The 25,999-nt window shown below is 38.1% G+C and overlaps 1 protein-coding gene across 1 annotated transcript in view; it reads left to right on the top strand.

The window, feature by feature from the left end:
• Positions 1 to 25,999, top strand: part of CA10 (carbonic anhydrase 10) — a 178,126-nt gene that overhangs the window by 111,626 nt on the left and 40,501 nt on the right. The window contains exon 4 of the mRNA XM_026861294.1: positions 19,803 to 19,988. Within this exon, the coding sequence (XP_026717095.1) occupies positions 19,803 to 19,988 (186 nt within the window). The remainder of the gene's footprint in view (positions 1 to 19,802; positions 19,989 to 25,999) is intronic.

The following is a 25,999-nucleotide window of genomic DNA, read 5'->3' as shown; positions in this document are numbered from 1 at the left end:
CCATTTTCAGCTATGTTAGTTAGGGCCAGTTGAAAATTTACCCTAAACCTGATTTAATATCTCATAAGCCTGATTTATATGCACTCTGCTATAAATGATCATTGACTGAGTATTCAAAGCAGAAAACCAAGTGAACGATACATAAAGAATGACTCCTCTTCGCAAGGCATCCTTCCCTCTGCATATTGAGTACTTTATCTTTTCAACGGTCACTTACAAATTCTCAGCTATAAACTCTAGATCTGATTCGCCTCTCACAACAGTGTAAATCAGAAGTAGCTATACTGAAGCCACTGGATTTATACTACAGTAAATCCAGCATGAGAGAAGAATCACTCAGTTTCCCATTGACATCAATAAAAAGAACACCAGGCTCCATATAAATAAATGGCAAGAAGCTTCCTTGAAACCATTCCAGTTGGCAAAAGTTATTTGATAAATACATTTTAATGAGGCCTTTTTAAGCTGTGTTATATTTCACCTGGTGTTTATATGGTAATTCTTAGAAACTGGTTCACTGGGTGAAATATAAGATACTTTGATGCAGTCATCTATATGTATATGTGAGAACAGGAGGTTGGGTGTGCCACATATGGAGAAAATGTACAATTTAGGGTTCCCAAATGGCATCTTTACATAACTGTTAGAAGACTTAGAGGAGCTGAATAGCTGTAGCGGTAAAAAAAGAGAATCATAGAGCTAAAGATAAATAAATATTTGCGCACATATGCCACACAATAATTACTAATTTAATGTCAGAAGACAGAGGAACAGTTGCTAGCTGTATTTTCCATAATAAAAAAGTTCATAGGAATTTAAATGTGGTACTGATACCAGATTCTAAACCTCTAAACCCTTCCTGTATTTTGTAAGTATTGGTAAATATTCCCTGAAATTCTCCTTTGCCATATATTTCTAGGATTAAGCAAAAGTTTTTCTTTGTAAAGTATGTGGACTCTGTGAAATGACAGGTTTTGCTGTAAATGGGATTTTGCTTTAAAACAATAAAGAGGAAATTCAGTAGTTATCAATCCAGCATATTGCACAGATTGCAGATACTTTATATATCGGGTCTCTCAGCAAAAATAACATAATCTGACAGTAGTTTGAGAACAGACCTCTTGCATGTCAGAGACAGTATGCGTCCATGGCTGCACAGGTTTCAACAAAGACAGTTTTTAAACAACTTTCTACTATTAGCTTGCTAGGGCCAATTAGGTGCCAGTGGGATCATATTGTTTCTGGCTCTAGGGCTGCCGCTGTCAGCAGCAGCTCCACGCTCTCCATTTGAGAACATCAGGCAGTCTGGACGTGCTCACCACTGATGTAATTTTGTTTCACTGAAATGCTGCTGTTAAAATGGAAGCAGAGGCAGTCTGGTACCGGTACCTCATGAAAACCCAGCCTGGAGGCTTCAGTGTTGAGGTTCAGAGCTGGAGACATGGTCTGCACGTATTAGTGACAGTGAGTTAAGCAGAGGAAGAGAGCATGAAGGCCTTTGGGACCTGATGAATGTGTCAGTGTGGATGCAAAGAAGTGTCCTGCTTTATCCCCCAAACACTGCGACAGAGAAGTTAGAATAGAAGAAATTTTCAGCTCTGCTAAACCAGCCCATAGCAATATGGAAATGCGGTAACCTGCAGCTGAAAATGGAAATTTAAGCAACTCCGGAGATGGAGGCAAGAGAGGATAGGCTCCTCCTGTGAATTTGTCCTGGATAAAGGGAATGTACTAAATAGCACAGAGCTGAGCATGACAGCTGTATGGAGTTACTCATAGATTCAAATTCTGTCAGAAGAAATGAATACTTTGATTTTGTCTTAATTCATGCTGAATCATGTTGCTTCTCTTAATAATGACAGTAATTTTCAGATACCATTAACATTTTTAGCAGTAACTATTTAATATTCAGGGTTTCTTTTTGTCTCATCAATTTGTCTCATAAGTTTAGGGGGGCTTCAAGGGTGTGTTGTTTGTTTGTGCTAGAATACACACAATCAGTAAAAATCATTCTGCTTGACAAGTCAGCTTTTCCCTGCTCATTTCTAGAGTTTTCATTTGAAACCAAACTGTCTAATCTTTCTCTAAAAATTGTTTACTGTTCTTTTATCAGCACTTGCTTTCATAAATGCTGTCAGTGCATATGATACCCTCTCTACATCAGAACCTGCTCATAGCTGTATATTCACAAAGGTGATAAAATACGTTTGATTTGCACTGAAACAAGCTTGAGGGCCCTGTTTAGAGAATATCTCATACAGTCATGCAGTATTAATTCCATTTGTGTGGAAGTTAAGCTGTGAATTCCAAACAAAATAATAATCATTCTGCCTCACTGGGGTGAAGGTTGAATTTTAGAGTATAATTAAGTTCCAGAAAATGGCAACACCCCATGTCATAAATGAGAAACTGTCTGCATAGTAAATACCATAATTAATTAAAAAATGATTGATATTAACTAGAATTAATTAATATCAATCATAATTAATTCTGCTGCATACTCTTTAACTTTTAAGTGGCGCACATATGGTTTAAAACTTTCAGTGAGCACACTGCAAAGCTTGAATGAAACTTCCGATGACATAATGTTTTTCACGTTAGTGTCTAGCTTCTTGTTGCTCTATGGTGTATCTATAGTGCAGGCTCCTAAACCATCCCATCGCTGTAATGCTTGCAAAACCGAGCCCAGGATTTATTTTGCTTATACTCCCATGGAACGTGGAAGAGATTGATCAGAGGAACTTGTCTCTCCCCACTGTTTCACTGGTCAGCTCATGGTTCTGATCCCTTCCCTGTAGCTGGGGCTGTTTCAGAGCTCTGTTGGTACCCCTGGAAGGTGCTTTATCGACTCCCTGTTGTATTCCTGCAGTGGTGCGACATCCAGCATCTGCCCACCACCGAAGGACTGCTTGCTCATAGTAGTGTGAGCCCTGAAAGCTGAGCTTCTAGTCTGCAGCTCTCCCACTGATCCCTGCAATAGATCTGAAAGTGTGGAGCTGGAAAATAAACCCCAAGCCACCAAGCTACAGCTCTTCCTAAAGCATAATGATAATCCTTTGTAGTGTTTGTGGTTTGAACTATCACTAACAACTGCATCAGTAGCAGAGACCCTGAAGATAGGCTGATCACAGATCAGAAGGATATCAGGAAACATGAAGAAGCTCCTTAATTAATTTCTAATCCTTTTTCAGCCTTAATCTTCTTTTTCATAGTAAGATCTGGCATTACACATTTTCTGCACACATGCTTTCTAGATGATGTAGATTAAGTCTTAGGTCTCTGATTTGCTAGAAACAGCGTGTCGGTAGGTTAACTATTACTGCAGCCTTGTACTGGAATACCACAGGATTATTCTGTCTGGGCTGATATATTCAGCTAAAATATTCATTAAAAGTATGTGAAGTTGGTCTAGTCATCCAGGATTTTAATCCATGTTTTGTTCTGTGCTTCACAAGGCTTTGTTCAACCTCTTTGCTATAGCTGATGCTGTTTTATTTGTGCATTTACTCCAGAATTAGACGTTGCATGTAGCAGTGCCGGGTCAAGGGGCAGGAAGACTTCTGAGTACCCTGTGGCTAGGGTAGGGAGCACATTTCAGGAATAAGACCAAAAATACCGCAGATAGATACTCTGGGTACGTACATACTGGCTATCCAATTAAAACCTGGGTTTTTTCCTTACTAGTTAATAGTATAGCATCTTCTGATTTATGTTGTGAATACAGAAAAGAAATGGATAGGCCCTTTTTACTAACATAACACATACAGATGCCAGAAAGATAGCAGTGCATGCTGAATGGCGAAGCCCGATATTCTTAACAAGGCAAATATTAATCTTTTCTACTGAACTTTTTAACACCCTCCTTCACAGATACCCTGTAGCAGAATCTGAAGTCTCTCAATTTGAGACATTTGAAACATGTATGTTAAAGAATTCTGTCCCTATAAAATTCTGTAGCAAAATAGTTTCAGAATCTTACAGGGGGATCATCACGGGGTTTTTTTCAGTGCTTCCTAGAGAAACTTCTAGATTTCCCTACAGTTAAATAGGAATGTTCCACAGAGATAGAAATAATTTTTTTAATAAGGAGTTAGTAAAATTTACAACTACCTGGACAACTATCACCTGATGATTTCAGTAGGAGATTATCAGGCTGTAACTAAGTAGATACAGAACATATGTTCATCCTTTCAAACTCAGAAACGAAGGTAGGTCAGTGCTAACAATGTGTTTTGAATTGTTCCTGTGTCAAGTGCTCGTACGGCACTACCAGATCCACATTTAGGTTAGAATTTATAATCTGTCCCACAGCCTTGATCAGGAGAAAAACGTGTGCACTAGCTTGCATGAAGCACTGCACTATGGAAATGAAAGGCTGAACATTTACTGAGCGTTTTCAGTTGGGTAGAACAGACACATTCCTGTGCTACGTGCTTTTGTCAGGATTTGGGTATCTTTCAGACAGCAAAGTGCAGAAACCATTCAGAAGTTCTTCTGCAAACATCACAAACTGCGGAGAGACAGAACAGATGATGGTTTTACCCAGAACAGAAGACCTTAGGGACCTTCCCACGTGTATTTAACTTGCTGTAGAGGTACATAGGAACAGGTACTATAGGAAAAGCCGCCTTACAATTATAACAGTGATGACTACCCATGTATATAGGACAGTAAAAAGGAGCCCTAACCAAATCACTAAAAGATGAAGGGGAAAAAAATCACTTTACACAATTACAGGTGAAAATATTAGGATTAACATTTCCCTAATAGCCTTAGGCATATTTAGGTGTTTCCTAGGATTATTAAAAGCAGCCCTCTCCATTGAAATGTTATGACTTAAAGAATTCTGTTCACTCAGCGCTTCTGAGAATGAGGTCACGTCTCCTAAGGTGCCTAGATGTGGAAAAAGTTGACCTAGATCAGTATTTCTCAGACTTTCAGCCTGTGTGGACCACTTCTGGTTCATCACTCTTCGTGTGTCTGCAGGGCCCTACAACGGACTCACTGCCTTGGAGGGACTCAGCTGCTGCCAGCCAGGGGAGGTCGCTGCCAGTCCCACGTCTAGGGGCAATTAAATTACTGACATTTGTCACTTTGTGCTTCCTCATTTCAGTGTGATGGCATCAGGACCCAGAGATTGAGGAACACTGTTTGGCCTAGAGTGTAGAAATTTTATCTTAGAAGCTGTTGGTTTGATTTTGTTTTGCTTTTGTATGACAGGACATACAAGGAAGGAAAGGCAGGGATTTAGGGATATTAATTCTTTTTTCGGTAATATATAAATGAAAAAGACAACAAGCAGCAGTATTTAAACCAGAAACCTGAAATCCCTTAAAGGTGATTTGACCATAACATTTTTATTCAGGTTTTTTACTCAATACCTATTACTCTGTTGTCAATTGTCAGCTTGTGTATATCACATTTTGTTCAGTAATCCCTTGGTGGTTCCGTTATGCTTTATCCTCTATAAATTTATGTGCAATTCTCTTTTTCTGCTAGGGAAGCGTAAGCTGGTAGGAAAAAAAGAAAAAGAAAGAATGCTTTTGTAAAAGAGCTGGCATTACACCCTGAATACATATCCCTGACAAGATATGCAAATAGGCACCTATGTATTTGGATGGTTATGTATATGGTTTTAGTCCCAGAAGGGATTTGTATATATACAAAACCATAGTTTTTATACACGAGCTACACTCACTCTTGAGGTGGAAGGTGGAATATCAAAAACATTTTTCTATTTCAAACTGGAACATTTTAGGATGTTTGCTCCTACATGTATTTCACTGTAGTCTAATGTGTGCAAGAATTTTGTATTGTTTCCATTTTATCTACTTGCTTTAGTAACAGATATGCTATCATCATATAAACCTCCTGCCCATTTACCCAAAGAGTAATCTAAGTAGTCATTCAGGTATGTAAGTCTATGTCAGTAGGCGGACTGAGCAGATGGTATTTGAAGAGACCATGATATTCCTTAATATGTGTAAAGCTTTCATATGGTCAGACAAAAGTAAAATAAATTCCAACAGCAATGAAAAATATTTTTTGCAGTTACAGGCAGCTTTTTTATACATGTTGATCTAGCCAGTGGGTTTCCACTACCTTTCCTCTCTGAGTAATAGGATTAGCCATAATGTTATCCTGAAGTACTGGGTGTACCATATCTCTCTTTAAAAATTATCTAGAGCAGAGGTAAGAATGTGTCTGCCTGTTAAATGGTGAAGATCATTAAGTTATTATTCTGTACATGAAGAAATCAGTTGTTGGAAATTCTTTGCAATTAAGAAAAATAGCATCTTTCTTCCCTTACCATGGCGGGTCATCTCTGACTTATGAAAGAAACCATTGCCTTTCTCCACCCTGGCTATCGTACGTCACCTGTAGGAGCTCCTGCACATTCACTGTTCATGCTAACCAAAGCTCCCAGGACACAACTTCAGGCCTTCCCTCTGTGTCATGCCCATACTTAAGTTGTCCTTAAACCAGTATGCATAACTCAATTTGGTGACTGAAATCACCTCTGAAAAGAAGAAATCTACCACAGAAACTTTCAGATAGCCATGCCTGTCTGGTTTTTATATGCAGCATATTTGGCCCAGTGTCCTGTTTGCAAATGAATGTCAACAATAGAAGGATAATAGATTAGATTTCTAGCAAAACCCTCCCTTATAAATTCAGCCATTTGCCAAGTCAGGTGATGCCCTACTTTCAAGACTGTCATAGTAAGCAATTCTGAACAGTCTCTGCTTATTAAAAATGGAGTACTAAAATCAATATAGCAATATCTAGTTGGACAAAATTCAATTTATCAACAGGTTTGTCATTTTAAAGATGATTAAAGGACTTGTTTATTAGGCATCATCTAGACTTCAGAAATAGTTGGTATGAAAATAATAAGACGTAAGCCACAATGGACTTACAAATCTTTCAGTTACATCAGGGAGTGGATATTTTTTTCTAAGTAAAGGCCTGGAAGCATTTCCTATCTCCTTTAGACTGTATCAGTCACCAATTACATATTAAAAACTGGTACTGCTCACAGATTACAGTAGCTCAGGGGCAGGACCATTATTCAGAAACTGTGCATTTAAAATTGTTGAAAATACCAAGTGTTCTGAAATTTTCATTAGTCTTGTAAGAAATACTTATTCTGATCTGCAAGAGTTAATTTCTGAAAGCTCCAGTTCAACTTCTGCTTAAGTCCTATCTAGTTAGTAAGAACATAAGTACATTCAACGTATTTTTCTTTACTGCGGGCAAGAACAACAGATCTGAATTTGAGAATGAACTCTGAAATTCATCTTCATCTAGGATACAGAGAGCAAGGCTGTCTTTACACTGTAAATAAGATGCTTGGTACCTTTCAACTTCTCAGCTATAATTCATCACAAATAGGAATATGAACACACAAGTGCATGTGCAAGCACCCAGAGTTGGGCAAGATCCGCTTCCCAGCCATTTGGGAGCATTCAGCTTCCAGTTTGCACGCTCCAGAGAAGATAAAACATGAAAAAAATAGGAGGAGAAGCAGTTGCTAATAATTGGGAATGCTGATCCGTGACTGAATATGAACTACTATTTTAAAAGATTCTTCTTGGGAAGATAATAAAGATGAACTTGTCAACATTATTGTTTCAACAGATTAAACGTTCTTGAAACTCTTTAGAATATCTATGATAAAATACATCTTAAAAGTGAACTTATCTTTTATGTCTGGAAAGCTAAGATCCTATCTAGTCTAAATTGTATCCCTACTGGAAGGGCATTTAGTCATATCCTGATTTCTAGCTAACTTTATCCCATAACCCCTTTTTTCCTTTTCCTTACGGACTCTTCTGCAGCTCTAGAAAAATCTTTATGGTAAGCACAGTGACCAAAAAAAACAGAGGGGAACTGATGGTAAACTGGCATGATACAAAAATTGTTTTTCTAATAGCCCTTTTCAGAATAGTTTCTCACCATTTCTTTATAATTTGAGCTAGCAGGGAAGTGTCTTTCACCCTGCATGGAATAAAATACGCTTGGGAATGAAGTAAGAGGAAAAAAAATTGCTTCTAGGTATTCAGAGCTTTGTGTCATTTTGATTACTTGTAAAAATACTAATTTACACAAGTCCGGTACACACGGAGCTGTACAGAATATTAGATACCAAACAAAAAACCCAGCTCTTCTCCCATGGCCATGCAATCTATAAACACGGCAGGTGATGTGGAATGGGGAGGAAAACCAACCAACCAACACCCCCCCCCCCTCTCTTAACCAGGTTTTAGCAGGAGAGTGCTCATAAGTGAAGTCTTAGGAAGCTTTCTGGTTAAAAGGGTTTTGTTTGTCCATCCACTGGGCTGACACACACACGTAACCCCTCTGCCTCTGTGCTCATTCGCCTGGAGCTCAAGCTCATGCTGCAGCCCAGTCTTCCATCCAACTTGCACACTCAGACACATTCGCATTGAAGGCATATTGGAAGACAGAGAACATTCTTCTAGCTAAGCTAGAACTGATAATTCTATAGGGAGCTCTATTTCAAAAAAAATATGGATTTGTGGAGGTTTTTTTAAGTACATTGTCAGGGAAAAAAAGAGTTTTGGAGTAGAGTGAAATGTCAGGAAAAGCAAAGATGAGTTCAGGATAGGTGTTGTTTGTTTTTCTTTTATTTCTACCTCTACTACATTTCCACTGTTTTCTAAACATAAAAAGGTACAGAAACGCTTTTAAGGCAGATAAAATGAGAAAAGTAAAGCAGTCCTCTGTTAAACAGGAATGGTAATATTTGTAACTGGAAAGGCTAATTTATTCACCTTCTTTAAGAACTAGAAAAAGCAGGCCAGAACAAAACAGCTCCTACTGCTCAAAAAAAACCCAGTGAAATATGCTACTAGGCGGAATAGCTCATGATTTTTGCATGCCACAAAGGATTTGCCTTGACACATAATGAATTTTATTGAGGTCAAATTTCAAGTTATCTAAATACTAGTTTACCTCCAGAGATACAGAGCTCAGGAAATTATTTTGCAATAACTATGCATTTTTGCCTTGGCGGTGATTTGGGAAGCAGCTTGATATTGTGAAATATACTGCTTTCAAAAACTTGTTACAGTTCTGCTAAAAAAAGCTGAGAAAACTTTTGTCCCTTTCATGGCTAAAAAGCTGAGCTTTATAGATTCTTCTTTTCATTTCCACTTACTTATAATTTCAGTAAAGCATTACCATGCTTCTCTGGCTACCCCACAACTCGCACACTGCAATTTCCCTTAAGCAGGGTTCAGTACATTGGAACTTCATGGCTAAAGCGGGCAGAGGATTTCAAAAAGCAGCAGCGGTGACTTCATTATTTTAGAGGGTTTGTGAAAACTTGATAGGCATAGAAATTCAGAACTCCCCGGCAGAAGAATTAGACAAATAAAGAACTACAACAAATGAGGTTTTCCGGGTCTTGTAAAATTGTATCATTAACCTTAATAATGGTCCATTTTGATTGTGATGTAAATTTTAGATTGAAATTGTGGTGTAAGATGAACTCTGAATGCACATCCTTTACCCTGCTCAGAGAGCTGTATGCTTCTCAGTCATTCAGACAGCATCTAATGCTCTGGATGCACAACAGTAAGAAGTTTTTGCTGATTTATTAATCCAGGCCTGTGTATGAGGACAGATGTTTTTCTTCTTCCTTCCATTCACAGAAGTTTGGAAAAAAGATTTAATTTCTATATATGTATATAGAAATATATATATACATATGTAGATACACATATATACATATAAAGATATATAGATGCAGGTAAATAAAGTGGTGAGTATTAATAATCTATACAAAATTACAGTGCTATTTTATGTCTTAGCTTGAAAGGTAATTCCTGGATTAATTTAGCACAGCCTTTTTGCTTATGCTACATACAACTACTAAAGTAGAAGATACAGCAGCATTTTTAAAAAGAATTTAAATCAATCAACTAGCTATATCTCATCTGTTCAGCAGGGAAATTTCTTTTAAAAGTTGCATTAGTAACAGAAGTGCTAAAGAAAATGTACAAGCAAAATAAAGATATTAGAAATTCTGAATATTTTATTAATACACAATTGATCAAATGCAATATTAAGCATCTAATGTCAAAGTCTGTCTTGCTATATGAAAAACAAGGAAAGTGAAACACACAATTTTCAATATACATACTATAAATTTCCATCTGATCTGGATTCCACTGGAAAACCTCTGGCATTTCAAGCAAAGAGCTCTCTAGAAGAGCTCTGAAATCCAGGCAGCTAACAAAGGTCAGTGCGTCTCAGTATCACTCACTAAAAATGACTCAATTAGACCCTCAGGATTTTAACATATTCAATTTTACATTTTAAACCTGCATAAAAAATGGAAAGAGTAATTTTCCATTTATCTGGATTTCTCACAAGTTTTTAGGCTTCTATGTCATTTACAACCTTTTGAAAATTTATGTAAGCCTTCAGATTTTAAAAAGGCAGCTCTTTTGACATCCCTTTATCAGAGACAAAAATTACCTTTAACACAATTTTCAATGCAGATTCTTCAAACTAAATTCTTGTTACAGATTGCTAGATTAAATTAGGGTAATGAGTTCTCCAAGACCCAGTTATTCTCTCAATTACTTATTGACTCAGCCTAATTCTAAACTAAGGTTAATGAACTAAAAGGATCACACAAATGTAATTTTTCCCTCTTTCATATAATGCTTGTAACTGTGTCACAGCACAGGGTGAGACTTGTCATCAGTGGTAAAAAGGTGACTACAGATACACAGGATTGTGAATTGCTAAGTCTAGTTCTGCAATCATACAGTATAAGTCTATCTTAGAATGCCCCAAAACATCCTTTTTAAACACTAGAGCATGACACTGGCACATGACACTTCACAACGAACTTGAGTTCTCTGCTAAGGCAGCTGAGGTACTCAACCATGGCTTTGCCTCAGTCTGCACCAGCAAGGGCTCCAGTCACACTGCCCAAGTCACAGAAGGTAAAGGTGGGGACTGGGAGAATGAAGAACTGCCCGCTGTAGGAGAAGATCAGGTTTGAGACCATCTAAGGAAGGTGCACAAGTCCGTGGCACCTGAGGAGATGCATCCAGGGGTCCTGAGGGAACTGATGGATGAAGCAGCTAAGCCACGATCCATTGTATTTGAGAAGTTGAGGTGCTCCAGTGAAGTTCCCACTGACTGGAAAAGGGGAAACATAACCCCCATTTTTAAAAAGGGAAAAAAGGAAGACGTGGGGAACTACAGGCCAGTCAGTCTCACCTATGTGCCCAGCAAGATCATGGAGTGGATCCTCCTGGAAACTGTGCTAGGGCACATGGAAAATAAGGAGGTGACTGGTGACAGCCAGAGTGGCTTCGCTAAGGGCAAATGGTGCCTGACAAATTTGGTGGCTTCTACAATGGGGTTATAGCGTTGGTGGGTAAGGGAAGAGCAACTGACATCATCTACCTGGACTGGTGCAAAGCACTTGACATTGTCCTGCATGACATCCTTGTCTCTGAATGGGACAGACGTGGATTTGATGGCTGGACCACTCGGTGGGTAAGGAACTGGCTGGGTGGTCACACGCAAAGAGTTGCAGTCAATGGCTTGATATCCCAGGTGAGAGCAGTGACAAGGGGCGCTCCTCGGGGGTCGGTACTGGGACCGGAGCTGTTTAACATCTTTGTTGGCGACATGGACAGTGGCACTGAGCACACCCTCAGCAAGTTTGCCAGCCACACCGAGCTGTGTGGTGCGGTTGACACGCTGGAGGGAAGGGATCCATCCAGAGGGACCTGGACAGGCTGGAGAGGCGGCCCTGTGCGACCCTCGAGAAGTTCAACAAGGCCAAGTGAGAGCTCCTGCTCGTGGGCTGGGGCAATCCCAAGCACAACTACAGGCTGGGCGAGGGGTGGATGGAGAGCAGCCCTGCAGAGAAGGGCTTGGGGGGATTTATTAGTGGATGGAAAACTGACTGAGCCAGCAATGTGCCCTCGCAGCCCAGAAAGCCAACTGTACCCTGGGCTGCATGCAGAGAAGTGTGGCAGCAGGTCACTCCAGAATCTACCACGATGAAGACACATTTATGTCTGCTGTTGAAGCATTAATATTATTTATTTAACAAAAGACTGACAGTGGTCTCAGCACAGAATCGGTGCCCCATTCTACATATAATCACAAAGAACTTGGAATTTGACATAATCCCATCATCATTTTACCTGTCTGAAGATACCTGTGATTATTGTTGCCTTATCTGCACTGTTCTTGCTGTATATGAAGTCTCTTAAGCTAACGTTACAACATATCTTGTTTTCACACATTCCTGTTCAAGGCTCCAGTTTGCCTGCAAATATTCAGGCTGTAGGTTTCAAGATACTACACAGCAGAAGATGGTGAACACTGAGATCCAGCCTGCTTTCCTACAGCAAAACATTGTTTCTTTTTTCACCCCAAACAGCATGTAATGGATCCCTTCATGCAGGAGGCTCTCAGCATCAAGATATATCCCCCACTTAAAATCCTGACTGATTCCTCAAGTCTTCAGCCAGCATTGGTGGAAGCAGGTCCCTTGTCCAGTCACAGAAACCCATTTTTCTGCCTATTTTAGGAATTCAATTTTAATTTACAAAATAGAGTGAAAGCTCTGGGATGAAATTGAGCTACTACATATGGTTTAAATGTAGTTGGAATATTTTAGATTAAGGAGAGCACAATTTCACTCTAAAGCTAGCATCAGCACGCACAGCAATTATTAATACTAGACACCATAAATTTTGCTGCATCTGCTTTAGGCTTCATAATTACTAACAAGCAAAAATCATTGCATTAATGGAGTAGCAGAAATGCAATAAAGCACTTTATTATCTCTAAAAGGCAGCATGTGGCATATAGAGTCTGTGGGGTATTACCAGTGTCCTAGGAGCAGTCTCATTCGTTCACATCCTGTGGCATATATAATTATCTCAGACTAACCATGACCCTACAGGTCCTCTATTAAAATTATATTTTTGTTACAGAATGGTGTATACATTATTGAAGCACATTATTTTGATCACTGAAAATTGACATATTGTGCTCATTAGCCAGTAAGCCTGAATATTTAATTTATGAGATTTGCTCCAAGTTTTTTACAGATCAGTCACTTAAGGGAAGTAAACAGGCAGAACTGCAGAGTAGGGAATGGGAAAGATTCTTACTGAAAATAGTGCTTTAAAAAGCAAAATGTGTCATACCATGTGCTGATACATGACACATTATATTAGGCAGGTAAACAGGTTAATTGGACTCATTAACATCATTTCCTTTTTAAAATTTTTCAGCGAAGAAGATGAAAAGATTATTTTAATCTTTACACTTCTCTCTTACAATTCACATTTTTCACACGGGCCTTTTTTAATCAAATATTGATGGTGATGCCTGTTGTTCTTCAAAGCTCAGCAATTATATTGCAGCTCCCTCGCAGTAAGTGGCACTGTATCAGAACTCTGGTATTCCCTTTATTTCCCTCCACTTTCTTTTTTTTTTTTTTTTTTTTATTTTTTTTTTAACTAAACATAACATGGGATCTATTGGATTCTTACCAGAAAAGGCACTCTGGGTATTTTGCTTCTCTGATGGCCTGCAATCAACCAGCTGAGCTTGCATCCCCCAAACACTCAGTTGTAGACTAGAAACCTACTTGACTGATGCAACAGATCCCACATTCTGTCCCACGGCTGAAGCCAACAGTTCTGAAGATAAAGCTACAGATTACAGTTGTGTCACACCAAAAAAGATTAGTTTTAATTTTCTCCCTGGCTGTGGAAGTCCCCATGGTATATAGGTGAAAGCTATATGGGATGGGTCAACAGTGCTCTCTGCTGGCAACAAGGAAAGCTTGCAGGAAACATAGCTGGAATTTACTTTAAAATTGCCTTCAAAAATAAAGCATGGAATACTTTTAATATGTATCTATGTATAAGGCCACGAGACATTTATAGGCAAATCTATAGAAGATCATGATTTACAAGGTCAGGAAGCACGCTATGCATTGCAAACATGAGTTTGAAAATTATGTACTAGCAGTGTTTCCACAATTTCTTTCTATACTGTTGCATACAATGGTTAAGCGTAAAGATGAAGGCAGGGAAAAAGGATTATAAAAAGTAACTATACAAATGTATAAATGTGCATCAAAAGCACTTAAATAAAATTAAGTACTCCGTATAAAACAATTGTTTAAAAACAATTTAAAAATTCTTACGTGCATGCATTTATCTATGTACATACACACAGAGAATACTTCAGGACAAGGACAGAGCTCTCAAAAGTTTGGAAAATCTGTAGAACAGTTGTCTCCTGTTTGATTATATCAATCTCCTCTTTAAGAGAAGACTTTAAAAACCAAGAATTTTTTTTTAAACAACTGTTAAATAACTTTGAAAAATAACTGTAAAATTGTTTTATTTTCCAGCTTGGGTCCCTCTAACAGCTGGAAAATCAAGACAGCAGCATACAGCTACTTCTAAAACTAACTGGATGCCATAAGCACAATATTAAGAAAATAAATGTTCTTGTAGAGCCACTGCTTTGAAATAAGGGAATGTAATTCTGCTGCAGAGAGCTAAGCAGTGTGCCTTAGTAGGTTACATTTGAAATTCTAGCTTGGTGCGATGCTTCATCACTGTCCCTAAAGTCAGATTTCAAATCACAGACTTGCCCTGCAGTCTATGTAAACTTGGTTTTCAAACCCTGAAGCAGTCTCTGTGGTGCAGAAGAGAGATATAAGGTACTTACCACACTACGATCAATTTAAATCACTGAGGGCAGTGCTTTATATCACAGAATATGGTCTGGTCAAGATAGTAACAACCACCAACAAAACCATGAAATGAAAGGAAAGCAGAAACCCAGTGGTGCCTTACGAGTTCCTTAGGAACCCGCTGCTATTGCTACGGAATGGCAGAAACCCAAAGGAGCGACGGAGTGTGTGGTGTTAGGAGCTGATGGGGGAGGAAGGCCCATGCTCCCTGAGCCTGCAGAGCTGCTTTCCTGTTCTGCTGGAATACGGGGCTCCAGGAGGGAAATATGGAAGCCAAGGGGCCAGTTATTGCAAGACATAAAACTGGGGCACTACGACACCTTCAAAACATACTTCAATCCTTGGTGATTTGCTTCCCTACACAGTACTAAGCCTTCTTTGGACTATCTATTTTCATCCTAAAGAAAGGAACATCTAATATTGCAGATACGATCCAAGGACACCACAGCAGGCAGCCATACACAATTGATTTTCTTGCTTCCTTCCATGCAATGCTGCTCCACTGGCAGGTACTGAGACAAGTTTAAGAATGTTCTTGGAACTAATCTTCAGACCACTCTCACCTGAAAAAATCCCAAATGCACTATTTAGTTATTTTGTAAAGGCCCCTAGGAAGCAGAGAGCCTGTGCTACCCCTTGCAGAAAGGTGACAGGGAACTGCTCATGTAGCGTGGGATTGAAAGGCAGAGATTCCATCTCAGGTCCTTCTACTTTCCTCTTCCATTCTCTGCTTACATTTCTGTCATGGCTTCACCCAGAAACAGGCTTCTTTTCCTGTCCCTTCTCCTGCTCCAGGTTTTGAAGGCTATTTTAACACAGACTGTAATGTAAAGATGTAGGCCACGAAGGAAGTTCTGAAAAATACTTAGTTCAGGACTAGTTGTAGAAGAAAAGATGAAGGGAAGAAGATACACAGTTAACTGGGATGCAATAAAAATGCTGCCAGAAATGCAGTGTTAAAGAACATCATTAGAAAAAAATGTTTCAGTATTGGTTTTTTGTTTGTTTTGGTTGGTTGGCTGTTTTTTTCCTAATGGTCATAAAGGTCTGTAGAGTTTCAAGATAAATATGCATCAAAGAGTTCATGTTTGTAAGGTATGCTTTTGTATTGACTTTGCTTGTGTTCCACCTTTCAAAGCACAGAATTGGGACTTTTTGTGATCACAGGACCAGCAAGTTAGACACAGGACCACATGAGTATTCCAATCTTACTCAGAAATGTAGTTTAGAATATATTAGCAGCATGTGCCTGTGTGGCTGCCTTGCATCAAGATAAAGAGAGAATAATGCTGCTGGGGAATTATGTGCACAAAGCTCTGTGAAGCAAGAATTAAAAGTAATGAGATTAAATAGAAAATAACTACATCAGGAATATGTTAATAATTTAATTAAAGTCTACCGAAGTTGAACTATTCCACAATTAAGGTTGAAGCCCATCAGCATGCTCTGTTCTCCTTGGGGATTTTGCCACAGGTAAAATTACCTGTTTGGAAAAGTTTCTTAGTCTATGAGAAAAATGGGGTCAACTAAGAATGTGGCATGGTCATTAACTATGACAATGTTGGACTTCACCATTTTCTCAGACAAGCCTTTACTGATGTTTTTTTTTTACTGCAGCCTCATTTCTAGTGCATAAGATAAACATTAATATTGATCTTTTGAAAAACAGGAGGGCAAGATTTAGCAGGTTTTTTTTCCCCCAAGTTTGTTTGCTGTGTTTTCATCTTTATATAAACTTTCAAGTCAAACAGAAACACAGAACAAAAGGGTTACTTAATAGCAGAGCAAGAAGCGGCACAAAGGCCATCACTGTGAAGCACTTGGCACCAAAGATTAGTCTGACACATTAAGGAAATATTTATACAGATCTTAAGAGACCTTTTATATTATCCATTTAAACTACTCTATAACGTTTTATCCAATCCACAGAATGTTATAAAAAATAACTAGTATGCTTTCTGAAGTAGCCGCTATTGCTGACTGTACCAGTCAGAGTCAACATCTTTCCCATAAGGTGCCCCTGTCTTCATACTGTTTATTTTGTAGGAGAATGTACAAAATACAGAAAGTACCTTCTCATTAGCTTCTGTGCCTATGACCTCTTACAAGACCATATGCAACTTTGCTTTCCACAAAACCAACTCAGTTTGATGTTCTAAAATGAGAGTGCACCATCACTTTAAAGGCTCAGTACCATAAAATAAGTAAAAAATCCTTCTTTTGGCAGTAGGTTCACATAGTGAATAAGATCAGAACCTTCTATCTCTCCAGTAGCAGTTAGTGAACATTGAAAGGACTACGTACTGTTTTCTGCTGAAAACAACGGAAGACAAACTTTTTTTCTTACATTGTTTTTTGCATGACAATTTACTACTGAGTATAATGCATTTGTGGACTTTGAGTTTACAAACAGAAGGTGATTGCACATAATGTGATACTAGATGCTAACAACTGTAAATGGTTATACTTGAAACCTACACTTTTAAAGGTGATAAGATATTGGGTTTGTATGTAAACCAGAAAATATCCTGAATTGCAGTAAAAAATTCCACACAACGTTATAGTGGTACTTCCCATAATCAAGGTCAGCCTACCATACCACCGTGGCAAGTCAGAACGTGTCCAGAAATAATTTTCTGAAAAAGTTTCTCGATATTTCAATCTTTCATTCAGATATAATCTGAGTAGATGGCAAATATAAGACACTTCTGTTCTTCTTGCAGTAAGCGAATGCCCATAAAAGAAGTTCCCATTAAAAGTTGCTAGTAATGGTGGTATATGTTTGCACTCAAGAAAAAAAACAGGTGTGTCCAGAAGGTGCAATTTGGTCCTGAATCTAGACTGGTATATGCAGCTACTCTTCCCTTGGGCACACATAACGAAAAAACTAGTGCTTCACTTAAACCTAAGAAGGCAGATAAGAGGGCAAGACCTTGCATTTTTGATATTGAAGATCTTGGATTTTGTCCTTCCTGGTGACAAGCCTGTGTGCCCATGCAGAAGATTTTTATAGTGTCACTCCAAGTGTTCATCCCTCTGTTCGAGTCAGAAATGAGGCACATCGGGTTCCTCGCTGCGTTGCTGGTGTTCTTCATCTGCACTTACATAGGGAAATTCTGTTTTAAAACAGTCAATACAGTCTCATTACAAGCACTGCATTTTTATGAGGGGGGAAATGAGAAAGACAAATGTTACTCCTGTTCATGAATTTGCCTCTTATCATTTCCCCTCTCTGCTCTACAGAGAGTTATTTGAGCCATATTAGGGGTTATTTGGGTCACTTTTACCTTGAGAGAGAAAATAACGGTAACCTAATTTGAGATTTGTACCAATTTAAGCAAGAAAATGGATTCTGAATATTTTGCGTAGTTGCTAAATTTAACTGAGTGTTCAGCGAAGCGAGTTTCCAATTGTGAATAAGAGTCTTCAAACCATTTTCCCCTATTTGTTTTTAAACTACATTTGTTACTTATGATTAGCAATTTTATGACATTCATATGCAGTGTACTGAAACTGAATTCAATAAACTGACCTTCTTCCACCTATTAAACTAAGCTTGGTATTTAATTATTAGGCGTGCAAAGTCAAGCAGAAAAATTAAGGAACATTTATAAATAAGATCATTGGGTTTTATTTGCAATGAATAAGAGTATTTGTGGTTTACTTTTTGTAAGAAGTTTATGACTGCTTATTTTGAATTGGAATAAACACAAAAAAATAGAACATCTGTATCAAAGTTTTTAAAAACCCCCAACTATCAAAAGCTGTTTAATCTCAACCATTTAGTTCTATTGCACAGTCTGTTCAGTGTAACTTTTTACAACGTACTGTGCAAGAAAACAGGTCATTTAAACTCAGTAATTAGTATTACAGATAAAATGACACTGCAGCAATGTTAATTACTATAGTACTGATGTAGTATAGGATATAATACATAATAGTCATGTCTTTAATTTTAAATTGAAGTGCAACAAAGCATATTATTGCTGTGCTTCCTCTTCTTAAAGTAAATGAATGTCATTCAAGTGTACCATTTGTATCCATGCAGAAAGTTTTTAAATAAATCACAATTCTACTTTAACTCAAACTGGCATAATTTCACTTTCTAATGGCATAAATTAAGGAACAGCTTGCTATAGGAACTTTTCCTATGACAGTGGAAATTATGACAGAATTATATTCCATATGAAAAATTTCCCCAATCATTTTCTTTTTCATTACAGCAGCTGTAAATCAGTTTGTAAATGAAGCACAATATTCAGTCTTTTTAAAAATAAAGATGGATCTTCAAGAGCGTTACAGCTATTTGAGGTGTAGTAGGAACTGGAGTTATACAGTCAAATTGTAATTAATTCTGTAATGCTATAGTTAAAATATCTGTCAACTGCAAACATAAAATATTCATAACAAAACAAAGAGACTTGCAGAGGACCGTGAAAGTTTTTACCTGCAGATCCAGTAGGAATGGGTCTATTTATGAATAATTATATCTCTGGGTTTTGCAGCACCTTTACTTTTAGATAACTTTATTATAAATATTAAAAGGAGGGAAAAATGAGTTAAATATCAGATTTGTTCAAGTGTACTTAAATAATTTATGTCGGCTGAAATGTTTCCATTTTCAGTGCAGAAATTTTGTATAGAAGCCATTATTCAGATCTTGCATGAAAAATAGTCTAAAAGCCTACTTACTTAGAAGTGTAATAATCCTGTTCACTGTGCCAACCATGTGCCTCTGGCTAAAATATGTACGTATGGATTTAGCAAAATCAAAAAATATGTATATGGATTTAGCAAAATAATTGAATATACAGTATAAGATTCAAAACAGAAGCTGAAGTATAACCTCAGGTTGAGTATTTCATCTCCGAACAATAAGATGTGTGGCTACATTTGAAGGAAGGTCTGTAAAGAGCAAAATCTTGAAGTACATATAACTAGTTTCTAGGATTTACAAATCATTTTGAAAAAACGCTTCTTTTTTTTTTTTTTCCCCCCCTCCCATTTTGTTTAGGTCAGTGGGACGATGTATAACACAGGGAGACATGTATCTCTACGATTAGACAAAGAGCATTTGGTCAACATCTCTGGAGGACCGATGACATACAGTCACCGCTTAGAGGAAATCCGGTTACACTTTGGAAGTGAGGACAGCCAGGGATCAGAGCACCTGCTCAATGGACAGGCTTTCTCTGGGGAGGTACGTCAATGCATTTGAAGTTACAAATGAACCCGTATGAATTACTCACTTTCCGTTTCTGCCTGAAGGTATTTGCAAACTAATTTGTATTCATAAAATTTGTTTCCCTTTATCCATTCTGAAAATCAGGGAATTACTCTTTTATTTATTATTATTTTTTTTGCCTATGCAAATTGTGTAACTCATATCTAAAAATGAAACTGTTGTATTTATTGTATGCACAGACATCCTATATTCTCATAATGTGCTACTTTCAAAGTAATCAAATATCTTTTGATGGGTCCTTTATATCCTTAGTAAGTGCAAATACAAGATTAACCACAAAGTAATACTGAAAGTGCTTCAAGTTCTTAGAAAAGTGCTACCTTTGCTACTCACTGGTGTGTAACACTTTCTATAGAGTATCATTCTGACTTTGATTCATGTTAAAACAAGGTGATATTTAATTTTAGAGACGGTTCCACATAAGTCTGTTGGTCTGTTCAAGAAATAAAGTTAACTCCACAAGTAAACCCTGGCAGAATTGGTGCTTGCTTTGTATTTTAAATACATGCCTGTAATTGTCCCAGGCAAGACCATAATTTAATGATCCTGATAGCTATTGCAGGATGGCCCATTACTCATGCTGGATAAATATTTTAGTCTCATATATGGAGTACCTTTTCAAGATGTATAGTAAACTCCGCAGACTTTCTGGTAGGCAAAGCAGAATCTTTCCATTCTTCTTACACAGGAGCATTTATACATAGAAGAGATACATGGGTTTTGTAGTACCCCATCCTTCAACTTGTGCCGTGTCCGTGAACTATTGAGCACACAACTCGACTCCACAAATCTTAACAAATAAAACAATGCTTTAGAATAACTGTATATTATTGTAGGGATTATTTTTAAAGACACTCTAGGTATCCCAGTTACCATTCTTTCAGAAGACCAAAATGAGTAGTTTTTCATACTAAAGCACTTATTTTCTTGGAGATGAATAATCAAATTACCATCTGTACTATCTGTCACAAACTCTAGTGATGAGTCAGTTAATGCATGGCATTTTCTTTGGCACTGTGCAACAGCAGTTATTTAAGAGTAGGAAATTAATTGCAGAGTTGTCAAATGATGGTATTATAATTGATGGTAATCATTTGCTTTGTTTTATCAGCTACATAGATGTCTAATATAGCCAGTGGCAGCTTTTTCATGAAATTATTCACATCTCAGAACTGATTTGTGGTTGCCTTTGTTAAATTCTAAGATAAGTGAACATATAATGTATTACTCCTTTAAGAGCTGGAAGTTAAGTATTCTATAGTAAATAAGGACTTTACTTTGCTATTCAGATTTACAGAAGAGCAACATTTAAACAAAAGCAAGTTGACTGAACAAGAAAGTAAAAATCTGGTTGAGACATACCATGGCACTTGACATGATGTATCAGCATCGTTTCAGATATTTTTTAAAGAATTTTAAAGTCATAAATTCGTAAGTTATAGACTATAACAAAAGATAAAAATATAAAGTATTGTTTTGAGATATTTAATGTTAAGACTTACCTATGCTCTTCTGGTTTTGAAGTACTATTAATGTTTGGTATTTGCTAACAGAGTCCTCAAGTTTTTCTTAATAAGAGCTGAAAACCTAGCTAAGTCAACCACTGTCAGTCAGTCATGCACAGCTGGATCCTCAGTATATGCAGGATTCATCTAATTATCTGAATTCCTCCTGCACTGAATAGAAAGAGATTAGCACCTTCAGAGGATGATCATTCCTGATAGCCAGAGAAGCATCGCTTAGGACAGGACAAATCACTCTGTGGAGAGGCATCTCCCTTGGCAACAGAGCAGAGACAAACAACAGGCCAAGTAGCTTAGACTAGATGCCTCCTTTTCAGATGGTGAGATGAATCCTGTCCTTTAAGGATGCATTTTTGAGTTTCAGATAGATGTTTGGGACAGCTGGACAGGTAAGTTCCAAATAAGGTCAAGTATTAATTGCTAATTTGAACTTACATCTGCACAGTTAATCATACAGAACACATACTGTTTCCAAAGTACAAGCACCGATTCAAATCAATCATGCTGAATGGCACGGCTGCAAATTCTCAGTGAAGGACAGCAGCTGTGTTCTTAGAATACACATCCACCCATACAAGTTCTCTCTGTATACATAAGTGATTTTCGATAAGCTCAGCACTGGAAGATGTAATGTCTACAGCTCCCAGCAACTGTAGTAAGAAAACTGTAAACAAGCTTAGCTGACTGTATGGCAGAGTGCATGTTTTTATAATGTAACGTATGCTTCCAAGACTGTTGCTGCTAATTACTATTCACTTCTGCATTGGAAAATGCTGTCAGAGGAGATGGGGTAAAGAAAAATAACGGCATAAGTGCATTAGTTTAATTTAGCTAGTGCAGGTAAGAACAGCAATGAATATTTGCTGGCTTAGGCTTTAGCAGGTGTAGGCAACCAAAGAGAAGTCATTGCAGGATGACTCTGTTGGACTGCTAATTGCACACTAACTCCCCATGACACTGCCTTCTTACTGCTGTTGTTAGTCGTGTCGGACAAACCTACTACGGGTTTTACTGAAACCTGTTTTGCTGTGGAAACAATTCCCAAGAAGATGAAGTTACCCAAGAAGCAGGATCCATTCCAGTAGGTCACAATCAGATTGTTCCTACTCCTCCTTCCCTCCACTCCCATCCATATGTGTCCCCTCATTTTCACCGAGGTCTCCAACACATGTAAAGCCAGCACACTGCAGTGAGAGAAAGGCAGCCTGGGAAGAGGCCAGGGGAGAGAGCAGTACCCCTGCCTCGCAGCACTGGCAAACTATTAGATTGGCTCAAACACACCTAAATTAAATCCAAGTGCAGACAAAGCAGAAGATTTTAGACAGCCCCAACATATCTTGGATAAACTGCAATGTTCTTTACACATCTGGAAATCCCACCTAGCATCCACACTAAGCAAGAAGTTTGTCCTTAGGGACTTTTTTTGCCTAGTGAAGATGTTCTGCAAGTGGATAGGCACTCAGAGCAAGCTAGAGAGCACTGGAGTGGTACCATGGAATGAAAACCAATCTATTTAGGAATAGCAAATTGCTTCAAAATATACTGTGGTCTGAATGATACTGAGAGGCTTGTAATTTCCAGGTTTTAATATTTAACTAGGTGTTAAAGGCTGTCAAGAGATATCTCTACAATAATCTGGTTACCTTTTAGCCCCTAATTATCGCTCTAGTAGGCAGAAAACTGAACTAATGCTTAAACAGTTTGAGTGTAGGGGCTTTGTGTATCAGATTATCATCAGTGTATTTGGCACTGCTAACATGGAAAGAAAGGCAGGGTTTGGAATGCTTAAATAAATAAATCAAGCATTTACTTGTCCCTCTGATACATACTTGAGTGTGTTTAATTCCCTACTCTTTGCATAAGCATCCTACTGTATAATGATTAAAAGAAAATCTTGGCTTAAGCAAAGTCACCAACTAAGACACCAGTCATTTGTGTCTGCTGCCTAATGTCTCTATGCAAAACAGGTTTTGATGCTTCAGAGTCTGTATCATTTAATGAGAAAAACCATCTTCCTTTCAGACAGCAGCAGTACAAAATACAGCAGAATTTACCAGAGGGCTTTTGAGGCACTTGTTAAAATAAAAAGGTAACAACCTTCACAAGGTTCATGGTGAAAATGGGACCTTTTAACTTGACCATGTGGCAAAGGCATAAAAATCCATACTATTTTTTTTTTCCTAAGCAGAAAAATGAAAAATGTGCTGCAGGAGATCTTCAACCACTTTATGGCTGTGCATTATAGTAGCCTTATCAATATGAAGCCAGACAGTCAAGGAGCTTAATTATTTGTAGTTATGCACTTTCCATGAACTCAATGGCTGGAGACTTTCAAACAAGAGACTATAGTCTACAACACATGAAAAAAACTTGTTTTCTTCTTCTTGGTCTGCCAAGTTACCCTTCGAAAACCCACTGAGAGAGATTATAAACACAGTGTGATTTCATCAACTACATAAGAAATCAAATGAAAGCCAGAATAGTATCTGGATTAATGAATATGTACCAAAAGCTATACACACAGTTCAGAACTGAGATTTACTTTTGCTGCTGCTCAAAGCCACTAAGAAAGCCAAAAAAAAAATGGGAATCAAAGGGGGAGGCTGGAAATTCTGAAATACCAGCCTTCTCCTACTACGGCAATTTTTTTAACTGCAGGCATATTCTATGTGAGTGGGGAACTTCTACTGAGAGTAAAGGATTACTTATCAGAGAGATCAGTGTTGCAAATCCAACTTCTGATATTTTTAGAAGCAGGACTGTCAGATAGACAGCCTATGAGAAGCATCCGGCCAGCTGGAATAATTTAATCCAGCCTGCTGCAGAATTAGTCTGAAATGTTAAATCAGAAACAGTGGCTCTGTCACAGACACCTTCTGCACGCTTTGAGGTGCCTGTGTAGTTCCAAATAGCCTCCCCAAAAATTGTAATGTTGGTACTGTTGTTACAAAAAGAACCCCAAGGACAACCAACAAAAAAAACAACCAAAAGCCTTTACTGGAGTAAGTACTGTACATGTATTATGACTTTATGTTGGCAAAACAGAACAACTCATGGCCAATTTGCATGTCAAAAAAACAGCAAATACAGGCCAGCTCCATATCGTATTGCTTGTTACAAGACATTTAAACCACCTTTTATTTGACAGGGCCCCTATCTTCTTCCCCAGAATTTCATCACCTATTGTGCCTCTCTCATGACACTTGACTCAGGACTCTGCTGCCTTTGCTAATCTATGGGTCAGTTCTGCACAAAAGCTCCTGTTTTCTCCACACAGTTCCCTACACTTACCCAATATTTATTTAGATTGCTCTCCCAGGTCTGTTTTTCTGCTTTGTTCTCTATTGGAAGCCTCACTGATGTGCAGATTTGCAAGTCTAGCGTGTCTCTCCATCAAATTGTGCTAGCACATAGTCCTTCCTCTTTCTCAGGAAAGGAGCATTAAATCAGCTAGCAATGTCACTGAGCACAGAGGACAGGAATTTCTTGCTGCCTAACCGCATTCCTACAGGTGGGAATGCCAAAGCATGGTGAGCTGTAAGACAGCACCTACTACACCTTGTAACGCTGGCACTCTTGCCAAATGCTTGCAGAAGGAAGTTTAAAATTCAGATCTGTCAGTTGCCACAGGCCTTCTGTATTACATTTTGGAGATTTTATTGGAAATGATGCAGGTCATTTTTAAGTATTTCAGCCCAAAGATAAGTTTACTGTACTCCAGTGGTTATTAATGTTGAAAAATAAGCCTCTGAGGAAAGTAGCAGATGAGGGAACACATGTCTAATGGAAGGGTGGTTTAGTAAAATCTCTATAACCTCCAGATTAATGTTCAGCTTCAGAGGAGAAAGTCAATAGGATAATGAATTAAATTGCTATAGGAACAGAATATAAATCAGGAAGAGGTGGTGGTACTGTCATCACTACAGTATAAGGAGACTATTCACATGAGTAATTCAAAATCAGTGGGAGATTAGTTGCAAGAATGCACCTCTGTCCACCCTAAAAATTACAGGTGACTTCACCTGAAATTTCATAAAATAATCACATCCATAAAAAGCAGAGTTAAAGTCCAAAAGATACTTACTCATCAACACATGCTTACTGTGTTTTTCTAAACCAAAAATCAATTTTTTATGTTAAGTTAAATGGGATTTTATTGCTGGTTAATATAACAGAAGATAGGATTGAAATATATATTAGCACAGATTGAGGGATATTCACATCTGACTGTGGTCTGCTAATTTACGAGCTCTGAATCATCCAATGGAAATTCCTTTCCACCCTCTATTGACTTTAAAAAGAAATTAGGGTTTTTAACAGAGATGTGTTTTAGTAGCAAGCTGCCTGGTCTGTCTCACCTCTAAAACTACATGGAGATGAAATAACCACCTCTCCCTCTGGACAGCAGAGCTCTTTGGATTTAAAAGCATGGCCCATAGGGGG

This window comes from Athene cunicularia (genome assembly GCF_003259725.1).
Source record: "Athene cunicularia isolate RWA chromosome 18 unlocalized genomic scaffold, athCun1 chr18_part1, whole genome shotgun sequence".
Lineage (NCBI taxonomy): Eukaryota > Metazoa > Chordata > Aves > Strigiformes > Strigidae > Athene > Athene cunicularia.
Note: the sequence above shows the minus strand (reverse complement) of the source record. Positions and strands in the feature narration are given on the sequence as shown.